At 44.2% G+C, this 17,666-nt stretch overlaps 1 protein-coding gene across 1 annotated transcript; it reads right to left on the bottom strand.

The window, feature by feature from the left end:
- Positions 1-5,687: 5,687 nt before the first annotated feature.
- Positions 5,688-5,996, bottom strand: LOC113912237 (U6 snRNA-associated Sm-like protein LSm3). Its single transcript, XM_035724089.1, has one exon. It carries the CDS (start codon positions 5,994-5,996, stop codon positions 5,688-5,690), a length of 309 nt encoding a protein of 102 aa, XP_035579982.1.
- Positions 5,997-17,666: the final 11,670 nt, after the last annotated feature.

Genomic DNA, 17,666 nt, shown 5'->3' with positions numbered 1-17,666 from the left:
AAAGGCTCTGCATACCAACGCAGCAAACTTAACTGCCTCAAAACTAAGACTGTATTTTTAGCACTGGGTATAGAGCTGCGAAGGACCAATCACTTCTGTTCTGTATGATTCTTAAACTAGGATTCATACAAATATACATTCATCCCTGGCACCATTGCCCTTCGGGATGCACCAAAGCCCATGCCATGAACAACTTGCAGCCCTTTCTAGTTCCCGTGGCTGTTGATGCTCTGGTGTCCATTGCCCCATGCCACTGCCCAGGAGCCTGGCAGGATCTCACCAGGCTTGGTCTCTTGGATCTGGGATGCCTGCTACGGCCATTCTCGACAACTCTCAAGAAGTATATTGAAAACATAGCCGCTTTAGAAGGTGCGTGGTAGAAAGAGAACAGGTTTGGTTACCAACTCACTGGGATCTTCACCAAATCACTGAACTTCCCTTTGCCTCACTGGTAAAATTCTACCAGGACTTTCTACTCAGTCCTCACTCCCATGCCCACAGCTTTCCTGGTATACTTCATAATTGGCTCATAAATCTTGGATATCAAAGAAGCATAGAATCCCAAAGGTGGAAAGAAATATAATTGAAGTTATACAAATAAAACTTAAGGCTGAGGACTACATGGAAGTTTCTATTCCTAGCTCTCTGGAGTGATTTTTGGGAATTCAGTGGACATTTGTTGACTTTGCTGCCGGTAATAATCTTTTACTGTCGTTTATTGTTTTTTTTTTTTTTAAAGATTTTATTTATTTGATAGAGAGAGACACAGTGAGAGAGGGAACACAAGCAGGGGGAGTGGGAAAGGGAGAAGCAGGCTTCCCGCTAAGCAAGGAGCCTGATGCCGGGCTCGATCCCAGGACCCTGAGATCATGACCTGAGCCGAAGGCAGACGCTTAACGACTGAGCCACCCAGGCACCCCTCGTTTATTGTTTTGATTATACTGTTGTTCTGTTTTACTATTCTCACTCTCTTTTCAACAACTAGAATCTGTGGCTAATTTAACAGAATTTCTAAAAGATCTAGATCAAATACAACACAAAGACTGCTTTCTTAGAAAAGGCAAGTGAGAAAGTTATGGTTAACCAGGTAATTTGGATGGGGACTGATACCAATTCTTAGACGTTGTTGGCAATTTAAGGAAGCAGTTTTGTTAAGTTTATTCTTTTTTTCCCCCATGACAAATTTCTGTGGATTACATTACATTTGTGTATAGATCTGTCTGACTCAGGGAATTGGTGTCATGATTTAAAAACCAAGATCCACCCCAGCAAAATGAATACCCTGCCCCTTGCCTTTGCAAAACACAGCTCAGTCTTAATTCAGAGTCTCACATGAATGCATGATGGGCAGGACCCAAATTAATCATGGGAACCTAGCTTTGAATGTCATTTTCTGCTTTCTGGCCTCTGCTGTATTGGAAGACACACTGGTTGAGAGTATGAAGAGTATTTTTTTTTTAAAGATTTTATTTATTTATTTGAGACAGAAAGAGAACACAGAGGGAAAGTGAGAGGGGAGGCAGACTTCCCGCTGAACAGAGTGCCCCATGCGGGGCTCCATCTCAGGACCGGGAGATCATGACCTAAGCCGAAGGCAGACGCTTAACCGACTGAGCCACCCAGGTGCCCCCAGAGTATGAAGAGTCTTTTTTTTTTTTTAAAGATTTTATTTATTTATTTGAGAGAGAGAATGAGAGACAGCACGAGAGGGAAGAGGGTCAGAGGGAGAAGCAGACCCCCCTGCTGAGCAGGGAGCCCAATGTGGGACTCGATCCCAGGACTCCAGGATCATGACCTGAGCCGAAGGCAGTCGCTTAACCAACTGAGCCACCCAGGCGCCCAAGTATGAAGAGTCTTAAGCAAGCAAGGCAGCCCACAGCCCACCACTCCCTGTCTGGGCTAGAAACTCAGAGATGGATATGCCATTCACCTGTCACTGAGGATGCCCAGTCCAGTTCAGGTGATTATCCTGTAAGTATGTAACTATGTTTCTGTGTGAGATGCCATGAGAACACACAGGAGGGAACAAGTCACTGCCACGGGGAGCCATAGAAAGTTCTAGAAACCAGGAGGTGACATCTGCAACCTGAGTCATGAATGTGAGGGGAAGGTGTGGAAGGAGTATGATAAAGGATGTGAGACATGCAGGGACTTCGGCAACCACTGCTGGGGGAGGAAGGGAGCAGCAGGAACATGCTTGGCTGAATGCTGACCACGCCCAGGGGCTGAGCAGAGGAAGACATTGTGACCAACACGGGAAGCTCTGCTCTTGCACTACCCAGCTGCAGGGGAGCCGAGTGGAAGCTGTGTGGTGGTGAAGAGCTAAGGGCTCGAGTCCAGCTCTGCCACTTACTATTTGGGGTCAAGTTACTTAAACTCTCTAAGTTTCAATTTTCCCCCTTCAGCCTCACATACAGGTGGGACCTTCTAGGTTCAATTAGTACCACATGGAGCTACACCCGCCCTCCCTCTGCTTAACCCTAGTGTCCTGCCTGCGTTCACTTTGATGGAGCTCTCCCCAGATTGGAAAAAGCAGACAGCCTATAGCCATAAACGGGAAGCAGGCCAGATGCCCTGCTTCCTTGCAGCTTTTTAACACATTTCTAGATATTTCTAAAGCTGCCTCCAGCCTATTCCTTGAGGGGGAGGAAGAGAAAATGAGGATCTTAGCATCTGCCTTCCCCTCTACCTTCCCTGTCCTCTTACTTCTCCCCATATTCTTCTGGGGTGGAAGGGACAGACTTTCTCCTCTCCCCTATATATCGATGGGAAACCTTTAACCTAAAACCCTATGGTGCCAAGGGCCAGGCTCTTGGTATTCTCTTGGAGGAGACAAAAGAAAATGTGAATCATATTTCTCAACAAAGTGTGGTTTGTAACAGGACGTATTTGGGCAAAAAATCCCATTTCAGATGCCAGAACCTGAATACCACCTCTTTCTACACTCCTGTTTTAACACCCCCTCCACCAGTTAGAATCCCACCACCCTCTCCCCCGGAAATGCATATATAGACAGCACAAAGATGCAAATGAGGAAAGCACCATCTTGTTTCTTAAAAATATTAATGTTACAAGCTCAGAACTTTCTTGCTGTGATGGGATTTGATAAGGAGGCGCCCTTGAAGTGTGAGTGGAGAACACAGCATTGCGGGGAAGCAGGAAGAAGGAAGAAGAAAAGACTGAGTGTTTCAGGGAACATGGAAGGCATCTGGAGCTTCCATGACAGTCTGACTCAGGGCAGGCATGGCAGACACTTTCTGATCTCTCCTGCCTTCCATGGAGGGGAAAAAAAGCAAGTTCAAACACCAACCAAGTCGCTGCCCACACTTGCCCAGCGGACCTGCTTGCTCCCTCAATATGAGCTTTCCCTTCAGCCACATTGCCGTCTGCATCTTTGCTGGCCCCCTCAGTTTCCTGACCATGTGCATTCTGAGAGATTTTTTAAAAAAAGACTTTTATTTTTTTTTAAAGATTTTATTTATTTGACAGAGAGATAGCAAGAGAGAGAGCACAAGCAGGGGAGTGGGAGAGGGAGAAGCAGGCTCCCTGCTGAGCCGGGAGCCTGACTTGGGACTCGGCATCCCAGGACCCTGAGATCATGACCTGAGCTGAAGGCAGACGCCTAACGACTGAGCCACCCAGGTGCCTCTGAAAGGCTTTTAAAGATTTCATTGTGGACAATTTCAGTAGGTGTTGAATATAGTATACCGAGCCCCCATGTACTCATCATCAGCTTCAACAATGATCAACTCTTTGCCCATCTTGTTTCATCTGTAACCCCCTATTCCTACTCTCCCTGCCTCCAGGTCACCCCAGATTCCAGGAGATCACAGCATCTCTGAGGCCTTTTTAATATCCCCTATGGCAATCTGCCACCTCACCTAAAATGCATGAGCCCCTCACTCCAAACCTGGACAAGATTCATAAACAGTTCTGGGTAGCTCAGAGTTTTGAACTCTGATTCCATTCCTGTGTCGCATGTCTCCAGGAACTGTGCATGAATCTTTAGTAATGAGAAGAGCAATCCCATAATTTATCCACTTTGACAAATAAGTCAGTGTCCCAATGACTTTAAAAGAAGTTAAGTGCTTCTAAAGCATATTAAAGTAATCAAAGGCTGCTTCTCTGCAGTAGTTAAAATTCCTGCCCTCCTCCCCCCCCTACTTCCCCTGTGCTATTTACCTAATTAGTTTGCTTGATGAAATATACATATTTTTGGTAAGGTTTTCTTGAAGTGGAGAGAAAGTATGTATAACTCAAACCCGTTTTTCAGCTCTAATTAATTGGGAAGACTAAGATGGCAAGAAAAATCAAAGGATGACTGTTTCCTTTTGCAGATGGACTTGAAGTTGCCCCTGCACAGGGACACATTTTATTAGATAAGATTACAGTCTCAGCTCTTTCTAAATGCCTTCTCCAGCAGAAATTGTAACATGAGATTCAGTAACAAAAGCCTGTACTCTCATTTCCCATAATGGAAGAAGTGGCTAAATCTTCACCCCTCCCTCAGGCATTTGTTTGGCATAAGAACTCCAGAGGCTTGCTTTTTGTTGCAACACTCGAATATTGCTAGCGTACTCACTTTGTAATGACTGAGTTCAGACCACAGGCTACCGCAAAATATGGCCCCTTGGCATATTAAATATATTAAGCTTAAGGAATATGAGAAAGGACAGGTGCAGGAAGGACTGTATGACATTCCCCTGATGCAGGTCATAGACCCTCAGGTGAGAGGCACCCTCCCTGTATGTACTTGGAGGAAAGGAGCATCCCTTTACCTCCCAGAACAGGAGATGCCAAGAGGAATCCAAATGAACAGGCTTTGCTAAGTTTCCTCAATTTACTCCATTTAGCTCATGCCTATTTGTCCTATCACATTTTCCCACCACTTCCCACTCTTCATCTAACCTAGTATAAAACACTCGGGATGAACCAGTTCTTCGGGTCTTCATTTCTGTAGGAAGGCTCCAGAATCACGTGAAACTGACATGAAATAAATGCGTATGCTTTTCTCTTAGTACCCTGTCTTTTGTTACAGAGCCCCAGCTGAGAACCTAGGTGGGTACAAGGAAAAGAGATTTTTCCCCCTCCCCTACAGTAGTTTGTATCTAGGTTCTGTATATAACCCTTGCTAGCCTAATTGTAAGCTGTCCCTGTATCTTTGCTATTGGCTAATGTCTAGGCAGGTGAGCTGGCCTAAGTGTTTAGTGTTGAAATATGACATATTCCCAAACAGCCTTGTAGGTTTAAGTGTTGAGTGTTGCCAATATTTTGACAGACAGTCAACAGTTTTCCAATATATATTTGCAGGCAAATATTTTTATTATTAATATTGCATGGAATAAAATGTAAGGTTGCATTAGTGCAACAATAGTGATGACTTTATGTATTCATATGTACCATGTGGAAGAGTTACATTTTCTCTCCCTTTAATTAATTAATTAATTTATTTATTTATTTTACATCTTGGTGATCACATTTATTGAAAGGGTTGGAAAAAAATTAAAATGCCCTTTAGCTTAAGAATTTGTGAGTTATCTGCAAATCAACCTATTTCAGGAGTGGAAGAATCCTTGGTAATTTCTTAATATCAAAATTTATGCAGGTTTCTCTTTTGAATGTCTTCTACATTTAAAGAGGCAATCATACAAAAGCTCCTATATTCCATACATGATAAATCCTTTGTTTCAGCCAACTCTTAATGGAGGGGCAACTAGTACACCACCACCTCCCTGGACAAAAAACATGGGAATATTCCATTTTGTTGATTTATGTATCTTTTCATATGTTTCCTCCTCAATTTCTATAGTAGTCTTGGTTTCTTCCGCATCCCCCATTATCATATTTAAATGCCGATCATAAGCATGTAATCTGCCTCGGAGCTCTTTGTCATTTCTCATTTTCACATGAATTTGCTCATCCAGGCTGAGCCTGATGAGATCCAGGGGCTCTTCTACAGTATTGGTAGTTTGTCGCTTGTCCACGTCATCTACCATGTTTCAAATCCTGCACTCTTTTCTTTCTTTCTTTTATTTTTTAAAGATTTTATTTATTTATTTGACAGAGAGAGAGACAGAGAGAGCAGAAACACAAGCAGGGGGAATGGGAGGGGGTGAAGCAGGCTTCCTGCCTAGCAGGGAGCCCGATGTGGGACTCGATCCCAGGACCCTGGGATCATGACCCGAGCCGAAGGCAGACGCTTAATGACTGAGCCACCCAGGCGCCCTCTTTTACTTCTTTTTTAAAGATTTATTTATTTATTTATTTGAGAGAGAGAGAAAGAAAAAGAGAGAGAGCACGAGCAGGAGGGGCAGAGGGAGAAGAAGAGAGAATCTCAAGCAGACTCCCTGCGGAGTGCGGAGCCCATGTAGGGCTTCCTTTTATGACCCTGAGATTACAACCTGAGCTGAAACAAGAGCCAGATGTTTAACTGACTGTGCCACCCGGACGCCCTGATTTTCTCTCATTTTATAAGGAATTCTCACTTATTTTTTCACCTAAGATTTTTTTTCAACTGTTATATAAGGGACAATTTCTAAATCTTAACTCCTATTTGCATTTCCTACCATTTAGTGGTTTTAGGGCCAACTACAAATTCGATTCCTGATTATTTTTCTCAGAACTAGGAATTTTTGTAAATGTTTAAGGTTATTGCTAGGAGAGAAAATGGAGGTGATCTAGTGAAGCCCACGTTCCTCATGTAATGGATGGGGAAGCTGGGGCTTCCAGAAATTCACACTGCCAAGAAAGGGGAAGACCAGCTTTACAATCTGCACATTTTTACTGCCATCAACTCTACGAGGCCCCAACATTCTGCTTTTAAAAAATGATTTCTGGGTGATTTCAGCATGATTTTATAGCTCATTTGCCCTTTAGCTAACTTAAACTGGGATTACATGCTAAAATATATTTAGCTTGTCTATGATTTCCTTCCCTTTATGGAAATAAAATGTGAGAGAGTCGGAGTAATTGGAACAATGGAAACTCTGGGGGGGTAGAGCCAAGCTCAAAACTCTCTGTATTCCCTGAATATTTGCCCTTCAGGGGAGAAAGGATCTGTCCTGTATTTAACTCTGGTCCTTTGTCAGGTCGGGGTGGGGGGCGGCAGTGATATTGGCCACCATCCTCCTTCGTGGCGAAGATGACTTGAGCTGATGCTGAACATTTGGTAAATAGTGATCAGTCGCTGGGTGGTGATGGCAAACAGGAGTGTGTGTGTGTCCTGGGTTCCATGACTGCTTATGATCTAGTGATCATGGACTCTGGTGAAGACAGGACTGGAAGCATCCAGAACGAGCCTCTGGCAGAATTCTCTTATTTTATAGATAAGGAACCTAAGGCTCAGTCAATGATGAGAAATGTATCATGTGGTCCCACCATGCAAGCAAGAGTGGAGAAGAATTGTAGAGTGAGTTGTGGAGATAAGCAAGAACATGGAGTATGAGACACTTCTTACTACTCTTCAGCTGCTCTCTTTATTTTTGTGTTTCTCCACTTAGTGGGTATCTGCCTCCCATGCCACACAGGGTGGTCTTAGTTGATGTGGATAACTTCAATAACATTGAGTCCCATGGTGACAAAGAAAGGTACTCCCTTTCCAATGTTCCAAATCCCTCCGATGAGTTAAGGAGAAATGACTCTAACACTCACTGAACTTCCTTTTTCCCTTGGCCTCAAAGCCCAAAGGCAGCAGCAGCTGGCTAGAGCTCAAGAAATAACAGTGTTGCTTTTAAAAAATGTATTTATTTTTATGTTACCTTCAATTTGTGGCAAACAATACTGGTTTCCTATTCATGGAAAGCTTCCTTTTATTATTTGTTTGTTTGTTTGTTTGTTTGTTTATTTAAAGGTTTTGTTGTTGTTGTTTAAGTAGGCTCCAAGCCCAACGTGGAGCCCAACATGGGGCTTGAACTCATGACCCTGAGATCAAGACCTGAGCTGAGAGGCACCTGTGTGGCTCAGTCAGTTATGGCTCAGGTCATGATCTTGGGGGCCTGGGATTGAGCCGCAAGTTGGGCTTACTGCTCAGCAGGGAGTCCACTTGTCTCTCTGCCCCTCCCTGCCCTGCTCATGCACACACACACACACTCTCTCAAATGAATAAATAAAATCTTAAAGAAAAAAAAGAAAAAGAGGCCCGAGGTCAAGAGTAAGACGCTTAACCAAGTGAACCACCCAGGCCCTCATTTTTAAGTAGTCTCCATACCCAGTGTGGGGCTTGAACTCACAACCCCGAGGTCAAGACTCACATACTCTGACTGAGCCAGCCAGCTTTCCTTATTTTAAAGGAAAGCTTCCTTTTAAAGTAAGTTAAGGTAAGGGGAGATGCCTGGGTGGCTCAGTTGGTTAAGCGTCTGCCTTCTGCTCAGGTCATGCCTGATCTCCAGGTCCTGGGATCAAGCCTGGGGTCTGGCTTCCTGCTCGGCTGGGAGTCTGCTTCTCTTTCTGTTCCCTCTTCCCCTCCCCCTGCTTATTCTCTCTCTCCAATAAATAGATAAATAAAATCTTTTAAAAACTAAAATAAGTTAATTTATATTTAAAAAGTGAGTAATCCAGAGAAAAAAATGTCTAGTAAAAATAGCACCTGTGGCATGAAGATGAGTCAACATTGGAAAGGTAGCAGGTGACATGACTGGGAAACACTCCACCAAGTGCATGAAAATGAATCTGAGGGGCAAGAGTGGAATTTAATACTGATCAAGTGACAAATACCCATGTAGGAAGTGGTTCATGACTCTAAGTAGTTTAAAATATATTTGAAAGGGCGCCTGGGTGGCTCAGATGGTTAAGCGTCTGCCTTCGGCTTGGGTCGTGGTCCCGGGGTCCTGGGATGGAGTCCCACATTGGGCTCCTTGCTCAGCGGGGAGTCTGCTTCTCCCTCTCCCTCTGCCTCTCCCCCTGCTTGTTCTCTCTCTGTCTCTCTCACAAATGAATAAATAAAATCTTTATAAATAAATAAATAAATAAATAAATAAATAAATAAATAAAAAAAATATATTTGAGAAAAGAAGACATTATATATATATATATATATATATCCCAAGCCCAAATGGTGAGCGGTCAGGGAAGGCCATGTCTTGCCTCTGCCTTTCTATAGGAGGGAAATAATTGCTTTAAGCACATGAAAGAGAGATATTTCTTTTTTTTTTTTAAGATTTATTTCTTTATTTTAGAGAGAGAGAGAGGAAGAGTATGCAGGGGCAGAGGAGAGAGAGAGAGGGAAGCTTTAGCAGACTCTGCACTGAGTGAGGGTGGAGCCCAATGTGGGGCTCGATCTCACAACCCTGGTATCATGACCTGAGCCGAAACCAAGAGTTGGAGGCTTAGCTGACTGTGCCACCCAGGCCCCCCAGGAAGAGAGAGATTTCTTTTGAGCTGGGCATAGGGAAGATATCAGGAAGGAGGGAGGACCTTATCCAAGCCTAGAAATGTACAATTTTAAAAAATTAAACAGGATAGGGAGAGTATTACCAGCAAACCTGTTGTTTCCATCAGGTTTTTTAGGATTCTACATAGAAGCTTACATCCAAATTTCATTTTTCACAATGGAGTTTTTCTACTATTTTTTTGGAAGTGTATCAGCACACATTTGCATATACTCCAATGTGACAGACACAGATTTAAACATAGGGGAGGCTGCCAATGTGTTAACTATGCCAAATGGCTGAACTATTTTGTGCTGACCTCGATCTCTTTATTATATGCTTACAAATGTAAATAATGCACCAAGGATGAAAGTGAAATAGAGTTTATCTCTAATACACAAAGACAAAATAAACTTTGTTGTTTTAAAAACTTTCAAGTGTCAGGAGTGAGCCCTGAGATTTTTGAGTTTCTTTTCATTTATATCATTGAACATTTCATGTTATAAGATATATTTGGAAAGTATTTTTTATGAACAGCGAAAAATTTAAGTGGTTGAGAAAGCTGTTCATTAACACTTTCAAAATTAAACAATCACCAACTAAGGATTATGAGCTGTTCTTAGATACGCTACATGCTTCCATGTTGAAATGGAAATTTCCTATAACTCTACGCTCAAGCTTTTGGAAGACTTTACTTCTGTGTATCCTGAGATTGCAAGACAAGCTGTTAAATTACTACCATTTGCAAAACTTAACTGAATCGAAATCCTCTTGATACCAAACAACAATAAAAAAACACCAGAAATAAATAGAATGCTGATTCATTCAAGAGTCATTGTTTTAAGAAACAAAACCAATACTATCTTATACAAAAAGAAAAAAAAAGAGTATTTATTGCAAGAAGACTCAGAAGAGTCTCAGAAAATCAACAGGTGGATGATGAAATTTATCTTGGGAGGGCGCCTGGGTGGCTCAGTTGGTTAAGCGACTGCCTTCGGCTTGGGTCATGATCCTGGAGTCCCAGGATCAAGTCCCGCATCGGGCTCCCTGTTCAGCAGGGAGTCTGCTTCTCCCTCTGACCCTTACCCCTCTCGTGCTCTATCTCATTCTCTCTCTCAAATAAATAAAATCTTAAAAAAAAAAAAAAGAAATTTATCTTGGGAAATGGTAAAAAACCACGGGGGTTCAGGGTGGGAGAAGCAGAAGCCCAGGAGAAGTTGCACTGCACACTCTTGCCTCTGGGATCACCGCCAACCATCCATGTTCCCGTGATACTTGCTCAAGATTTAAACTTGCAGGGGAAAGAAAGCATCCGAGTAAGTGAGGCTTAGTCATGTCGTTCTCTGGGAATAAGGAGGAGCTAATGGCCCTTTTCATTAGTGATAAAGTGATAATGTCACTGCCTCCCACCAACTATGCACAACAGACACCCCACGGAATATAGGGTACTAGCAGGAGGAAGAGAGGGCTGGATGCCCAAAATGACATTATTCACTACAGGTGGTGAGTCTGATAAAAGACCGGAAACTGTTAAGTCTAACTCCCAAGTTCAAAATTTTGTGTTTATCGAGCTCATGGAACTAACACAGAGATCTTGGTCTCTGACACCCAGACTCCATGGACAAAAGACTGATTCCAAGGCTGGAGCAGAGCAGCTGCAAGATGACCAGGACCATGGCGGTCCCCAAGTATGTGGAATATCTGGCCAGTCACTTTTGCAGGCTGTCTATCTAAAATTTTGGTTAAAAAATGTATTACAAAATTCATGAGACCACATAAGTTATGATTATTTATCAATGAAGATTTGGACTAACTGATAGAAAAGAGGTTGTTACCTTTGTGTGATTGGTCAAAGAACACATGACGATCATTCCCAGGATCTGGGCACCATCTCTTCCTGTTTGCCCAAAGCACTCTCCTTGGCTAAACTCCCACATCTCACCACAAGATAAAAGGTAACACTGTTAACTTCAAGAGCCACAGATCTTTAGGACCTGTGTCCTAAAGTTCTTACTGAAACAATATAGATTTTTTTGCCTCTGTATCTCTCTGGTACCATTTGCTCATGATGCTGCGTCATCCATGGAGCAAGCCCGAGAATGCTAACTTCCAGTGATTCAGTCCAAGGTGGTTCCTGTGCTCTGTCGATGATGTTCACATGCCTAAAGTGTGCAGGGAACTAAGATCTATTTTATATTTTCTGGACATGTTAAATTTCCCATTCTGAATTTTATAGAATGTAGAATAATGTAGAATAACATGTCTTCTTGTTGTGTCATCTCTTGAACTCCTCAGACATTCCTGGAATTTGCTCTCTTTAAATGTTGACTGTGCCCCTGCCTGGCACACACCACCAACAGGATGGTGGGGGGGTGGGGATCCACAAAGAGCTCATGGGTGGATTGGGAAGAGCGTGGTACCACTTATGCAAGAAATGGTTATCCCAGCTCCAGCACAGCTTGAGACTCCCTTGAGGGCAAGAAACGACAGAGAGTGGAAAGGCTCACTGCCCGTGTAGTGTGTAGTGGAGAATTAACCTCACCCAAAGAGAGGTCAGCCTTTACCTTCAGCTACTAGGAGGTGATCTCCTGGCTCTGGAATGTCCTGCCTGTGGGAGTGTCTGTTTACCTGGGAGCCTGCGCTGCTGGACAATCTAACAATGGGACCTATGAATGGGGCTTTGGGCTGTGCCTATCAGTTGTGACCTCTAAAGGAACTAGAGACTCAAATTTTAACCCAACTTCTGGGAAGGGCTAGAGACTAAAGGTCAGCACGTGGGCGGCATGTGATTGAACATGAACACAAACTCTGGACACCAAAGGCTCGGGTGAGCTTCCCTGATTGGCAATCTCTAGATGTACCTTCAGACATCACAGCCGGGAGGAAGTCATGCTGCCCATGACTCCACAGGAGAAAGGGACCAGGGTTCCGTGTTTGGACCCCTCCTGGGCTCTCTTCTAACATGCTTCTCCCCTTCACTGGCTTCAGTTTATATCCTTTCCTTGTAATAAACTGTAACCATGAGGGGTGCCTGGGTGGCTCAGTCAGTTAAGGGTCTGCCTCTGCTTGGGTTGTGATCTCAGGGTCCTGGGATGGGGCCCCATGTCTGGCTCTCTGCTCAGTGGGGAGTCTGCTTCTACCTCTCTCTCTCCCTCTGTGCTCACACTCTCTCTCTCTTTCTCTCAAATAAATAAAATCTTTAAAAATAAATAAATAAACTGTAACCACAAATATAACGGTTTTCAGTGAATTCTGAGCCCTTCTATCAAATTACCAAATCTGAGAGTGGTTGTGAGATCCTCCTAAACTTGCAATTGGTGTCAGAAGTGAAGGAAGTCTTGTGGGGACTGTTCCCTTAGACCTTGCAGTTTGGTTAACTCTGGTTACAGGGCAAGGGCCTCAAAAACCCTCAGCAGAGACAGGCAAAGCCCACGTGTTGTTGATCAGAACATGGTGGGGGCTGAGCTGACGTCCAGGCCCAGACACCAGGCTCCAGCCCAAGAGCCTGCAGCGGGCAGTAGGTGGCCCACACCTCTGAACTCATCCTGTGCCCAAATGTGTGCGAGTCATCCCAAATCAGCACATCAGCACAATGTTGGTGGCCCAATCTTGAGTGATTCTGTGAAGGAAATGAGAAGATTGGGGCAGTGTATCACAGGGAAGAATTGAGACCCTGTACTCTACCCAAGCCTCCGGTGCTGGCCCTGGGAAGTTCTAGTGATGGAGTTTTTGGAATGTGTTGGGGTCCAGAGCCAATGAATGACCACGAAAGAATTCTTGAGATGTCTTTGGTGCAAAAAGGGTGGTTTTATTAAAGCACAGGGATGGACCCATGGGCAGAAGAGCTGCTGCCCTGGGGTGGTGAGGAATGGCTGATTCTATACTTGGGAGTTGGGGGAAGGTAAGGACAAGGGAAGGTGGCCAGGAGGACTTTGATATGCTAAAGAAGACCCTCAGGACCCTGGAGGCCTGGCTATTATCAAGCTAAGATTGTTCTTCCTTCTAGAAAAACATTAAGACAGTTGGGGGGAGCCTGGGTGGCTCAGTCGTTAAGGTCCTGGGGTCGAGCCCCGCATGGGGCTCCCTGCTCCGCGGGAAGCCTGCTTCTCCCTCTCCCACTCCCCCTGCTTGTGTTCCCTCTCTCGCTGTGTCTGTCAAATAAATAAATAAAATCTTAAAAAAAAAGAAAAAAAGAAAAGACAGTTGGGGGCTTCCTTGCCTATCTCAAGTATTTGTCAATGGGCTGGTTACTGGGACATCTAATTTTATTTACAGTCACTTCTGCCTTTGTTTCCCACATCATTAGGACCCAGAGGAGGACTTAGAAGAACTTGAAGATGGTAGGTAGTATGAAAGCACATGACCTTCTGAGGCCCTGGCCTGGAGCTTCCCTGGGTCTAAACATGAGACTGATGGAGGAAAGATGTAGTTTTCAAAGCCCACGGCCAAGAAAAAATTCTTGAGACGTCTTTGGTGCAAAAGGGTGGTTTTATTAAAGCACAGGAGGACCCGTGGGCAGAAAGAGCTGCACAGGGGTCGTGAGGAGGGGCCCATTACATACTTGCAAGTTGGGAGGGGGTTAGGGATAGCATAGGTCTCTAAGGAATTTTAGAAGCAAGGTGTCCAGGACCTTAAGGCGGCTAGCTTTTGTTGCGAAAAGGTCATTTATTACTGTCTAATAAAACCTTAGTCATGAGACCCTTCAGATGTGTATCGGTGGGCCATATGCTTGGGAGTATCTTGTGGGTGGGGTAGAGATAAAGAAACTTAACAAAGGAATTTTTAGATGTTAAAGTAGACTTACAGGATCCTGGGGGGCGGGGCTAAGATTGCCTTTTGCCTTTAGCCAAGTATCAACATGGAGGCAGCTGAGCTCCTAGAGGAAGGTCACTCTGCCTGTTTCAAGGACTTTCCAATGGACTGTACATAGTAAGGAAATTTAGTAATTTTTCTTCTGCCTTTGTTTCCCACATCAGTACTGGTCTGAAACAGTCCTTTGTGCCAGAAAGTAAGAAGGTGCTCCAACAATGGAGGCTGCAGGAACCAGTTTGAAGAGTCTCCCGATCTGAGCACAAAAATTATTAAGCACAGTAACAATTTATAAACCATTGAAAAAATACAAATTCATGAATCTAGGGAAGGAAGAAAGGAAGGAAGGAAGGAGAGCAGGGCTATAGACCAGCTGTAAGTGTGGAGGGAGTGCTGGAGTTGACCAGTCTTCCATACATCAGTGTCAGCAAGCACTGAGGTAAAGGTTGGGAATGGCCAGAATCCTGAAAGAATGCCAAGTCAAGGAGGATGTTTTGATGAGGAGCGGAGTATATGTATTGTCATAAAGTATCTTCCCAGGGAAGCTGTCACAGTTACAAGGGAGGAAGTTATAAGTTATGATACAGTGGAAACATCAGGCAACACCTAGACTGAGAGATCAAAATTAACAACACTAAGGAGAAACAGAGGGGCGCCGTGTACCTCCAAGTGATGAGGAAGCAGAAGGCAAGCTGAGGACAAAGTACAAGCTGACACCCTGCAAACCGCGCCCCCCAACTCCTGGGTGGGATGTATGTGACATTGCTCCAGGAAACTCCTAACCGTCTGAATGTTAATGATTTGCTAGAGGGCAAAACAACCTTAGCTTGACAGTGGCGAGACCTCCTGGATCCTGAGGGTCTTCTTTAGCATATCAAAGTCCTCCCGGCCACCTCCCTTTGTCCTTACCTCTCCCAACTCCCAAGTATAGACTCCCCCATTCCTCACCACCCCAGGGCAGCAGCTCTTTCTGCCCACGGGTTCTCCTGTGCTTTAATAAAACCACCCTTTTTGCACCAAAGACGTCTCAAGGATTCTTTCTTGGCTGTCAGCTCCGGACCTCACCAACATTCCAAAAACTACATCACAAGTCTGATGCTTTGAGCACACAGCATCCTCTGTGCGGTGTTCCGGCCAAGGATATGTAACCGCAGTCCAGTTCCAAAGAGACATCAGGCAAACCCCAAATGTGGACTGTCCTATCAAAAAAAGGGGGGCAGGGGGGATAACTGTACCCATTACAAATGGTAATGGTATAAAAGAGAAAGAAATGAACTGCTCCAGACTAGAGGCAACTGAGAGACAGAAACACTAAATGAAATAACTGACCCTAGGCTGGATCCTGCAGTAAGGGGCATATTAGAGGTGTTATTAGGTTAACTGACAAACTGGAGCACGGCTGGTAGAGTATTGAATCAATGCAAATTTATTTATCAAGCTGAAAACTGTACTATGATTACATAATGGAATAGCCCTATCCTCAGGAGATATGCACTGATGTATTTAGGGGTGAAGGGTCATGACATGGAACTCATCCTCAAAACCTCCAGAAAAAATTGTGTGTGTGTGTGTGTGTGTGTGTGTGTGTGTGTGTGTGTGTGTGTGTGTGGTGTGCAGAGAGAACGGAGCAAATGATAAAGCATACAGGGTAAACTGTTTATAATAGCAAATCGGAGCAAAGGATATACCAGGATACTCTGACATTTTTATTTTTGTAACTTTTTTAAAGTTGTTTACAAACAAAAAGTTAAAAGTGTTTTGTGTTCATCAAACCATGCTGAATCTTCTTGTTGATCGCTTTTGTTATACATAAACATTTCTAACTCATAATTAAATATATCTGTCTTACACAGTGTGTGCAAGGTTTTGTTAATCTGCTTTAAAACAGGTTTGGGGCTCTTGAGTGGCTCAGTCAGCTGAGCATCTGACTCTTGGTTTCGGCTCAGGTCATGATCTCAGGGGTGGTGAGATAGAGCCCAGAGCCCCGGGGCTTTGCGCTGGGCACGTAGCCTGCTTAAGAGTCTCTCTCCCTCTGACTCTCCCCCACCTCTCTCTCTCTCTCAAATAAATAAATCTTAAAAAAAAAAAAAAGAATAGCATTAAAAAAGAGAGAGAGGGGGGCGCCTGGGTGGCTCAGTCGTTAAGCGTCTGCCTTCAGCTCAGGTCATGGTCCCAGGGTCCTGGGATCGAGCCCCGCATCGGGCTCCCTGCTCCGCGGGAAGCCTGCTTCTCCCTCTCCCACTCCCCCTGCTTGCGTTCCCTTTCTCTGTGTCTCTCTTTGTCAAATAAATAAAATCTTATTTAAAAAAAAAAAGAGTGAGAGATTTGACATCCAATGATGTAAAGGCATAATCCTGGGGTAAAAGTATGAGATCCTGTGGTAGATCGTTGAAAATGCCGCATTAAAAGAGCATTCACACAAGTCCAGACCCACGCATATACAAACAGATACGTGTAGACTCCCACATACAAAATGTGTCAGGGAGAGAAACTGTATGTGTAGCGTTCGTAGAGTCAAAGATTTGGAAAAAATCCATGAGATGATTTGGTCAGTTCTCTTACCCTAATATGAGTATCTTGAACTAAAATACAAGTCCCTATAAAATAAGACTCGGGCTTCTCTAAGACAACCCATTTCCACACTTAACAATCCCAACTGTCAAGGCCATTCACATATTCACCATATCCTTTTGTGTCGGGACTCAAATCCTTATCTTCCTGCCCTCAAGGAATAGGCAGAAAAAAAACCATTTTCACTTTAACAATCTTAAAAGATCTCCTAGAAGGAAAAGCATTTTGTAAATCCCTAGCTGAGATACTTGTGTTCTCAGAGTTTGGTTTCTTCCTATCGAAAATGAGCAAACAGTGGGCTGGCTCAGTCAGTAAAGCATGTGACTCTTGATCTCAGGGTTGAGTTCAAGCCCCACATTGGATGTGGAGCCTACTTAAAAAAAAAAAAAAAAAAAGGCAAGCAGCCCTGACCTGCCCTACAGGCGTGTTATGTAGATCAACTATTGGGCTACAGGGGAGAGAAAACACTTCTGGTACAAGATGGGGTTTGGGGCATGGGTACCGGTTTGGAGTAGGGGTGGGGGTTGCCAGCTAAAATAGATTTGGAGCGGTGGTTCACAACCTGGCTGCTCACCCACTCCCTTGGGGACATTTTCATATCCCAGATGCCCCGGCTGCACCCCAGACTGGTTACTTCAGACATAGGCACCCGTGTTTTTGTGGCTTCCCCGATGATTCCAGTATGCAGCCAAGGCTGAGACCATGGCCGTAGATGGCTGTTTCCTGGTGTTGGCCTCTACTCTGCATGACTTCCGTTGCTCTCCTCCTGCCTCACCACAAAAGGACTGCCGGCGAGAGACTGCCCTGGAAGGTTCCAGAGAGTTCTCCCACTCACCAAGTGAAGAGAGATCATCTCTAGGCCATCACGTCGATTTTAATTGTTTGTTGAGTCCAAACTAGTAGTACATCCTCACACAACTC

The sequence above is a fragment of the Zalophus californianus genome, chromosome 14, assembly GCF_009762305.2.
Source record: "Zalophus californianus isolate mZalCal1 chromosome 14, mZalCal1.pri.v2, whole genome shotgun sequence".
Taxonomy (NCBI): domain Eukaryota; kingdom Metazoa; phylum Chordata; class Mammalia; order Carnivora; family Otariidae; genus Zalophus; species Zalophus californianus.
This window is presented reverse-complemented; position numbering and strand designations above follow the sequence as displayed.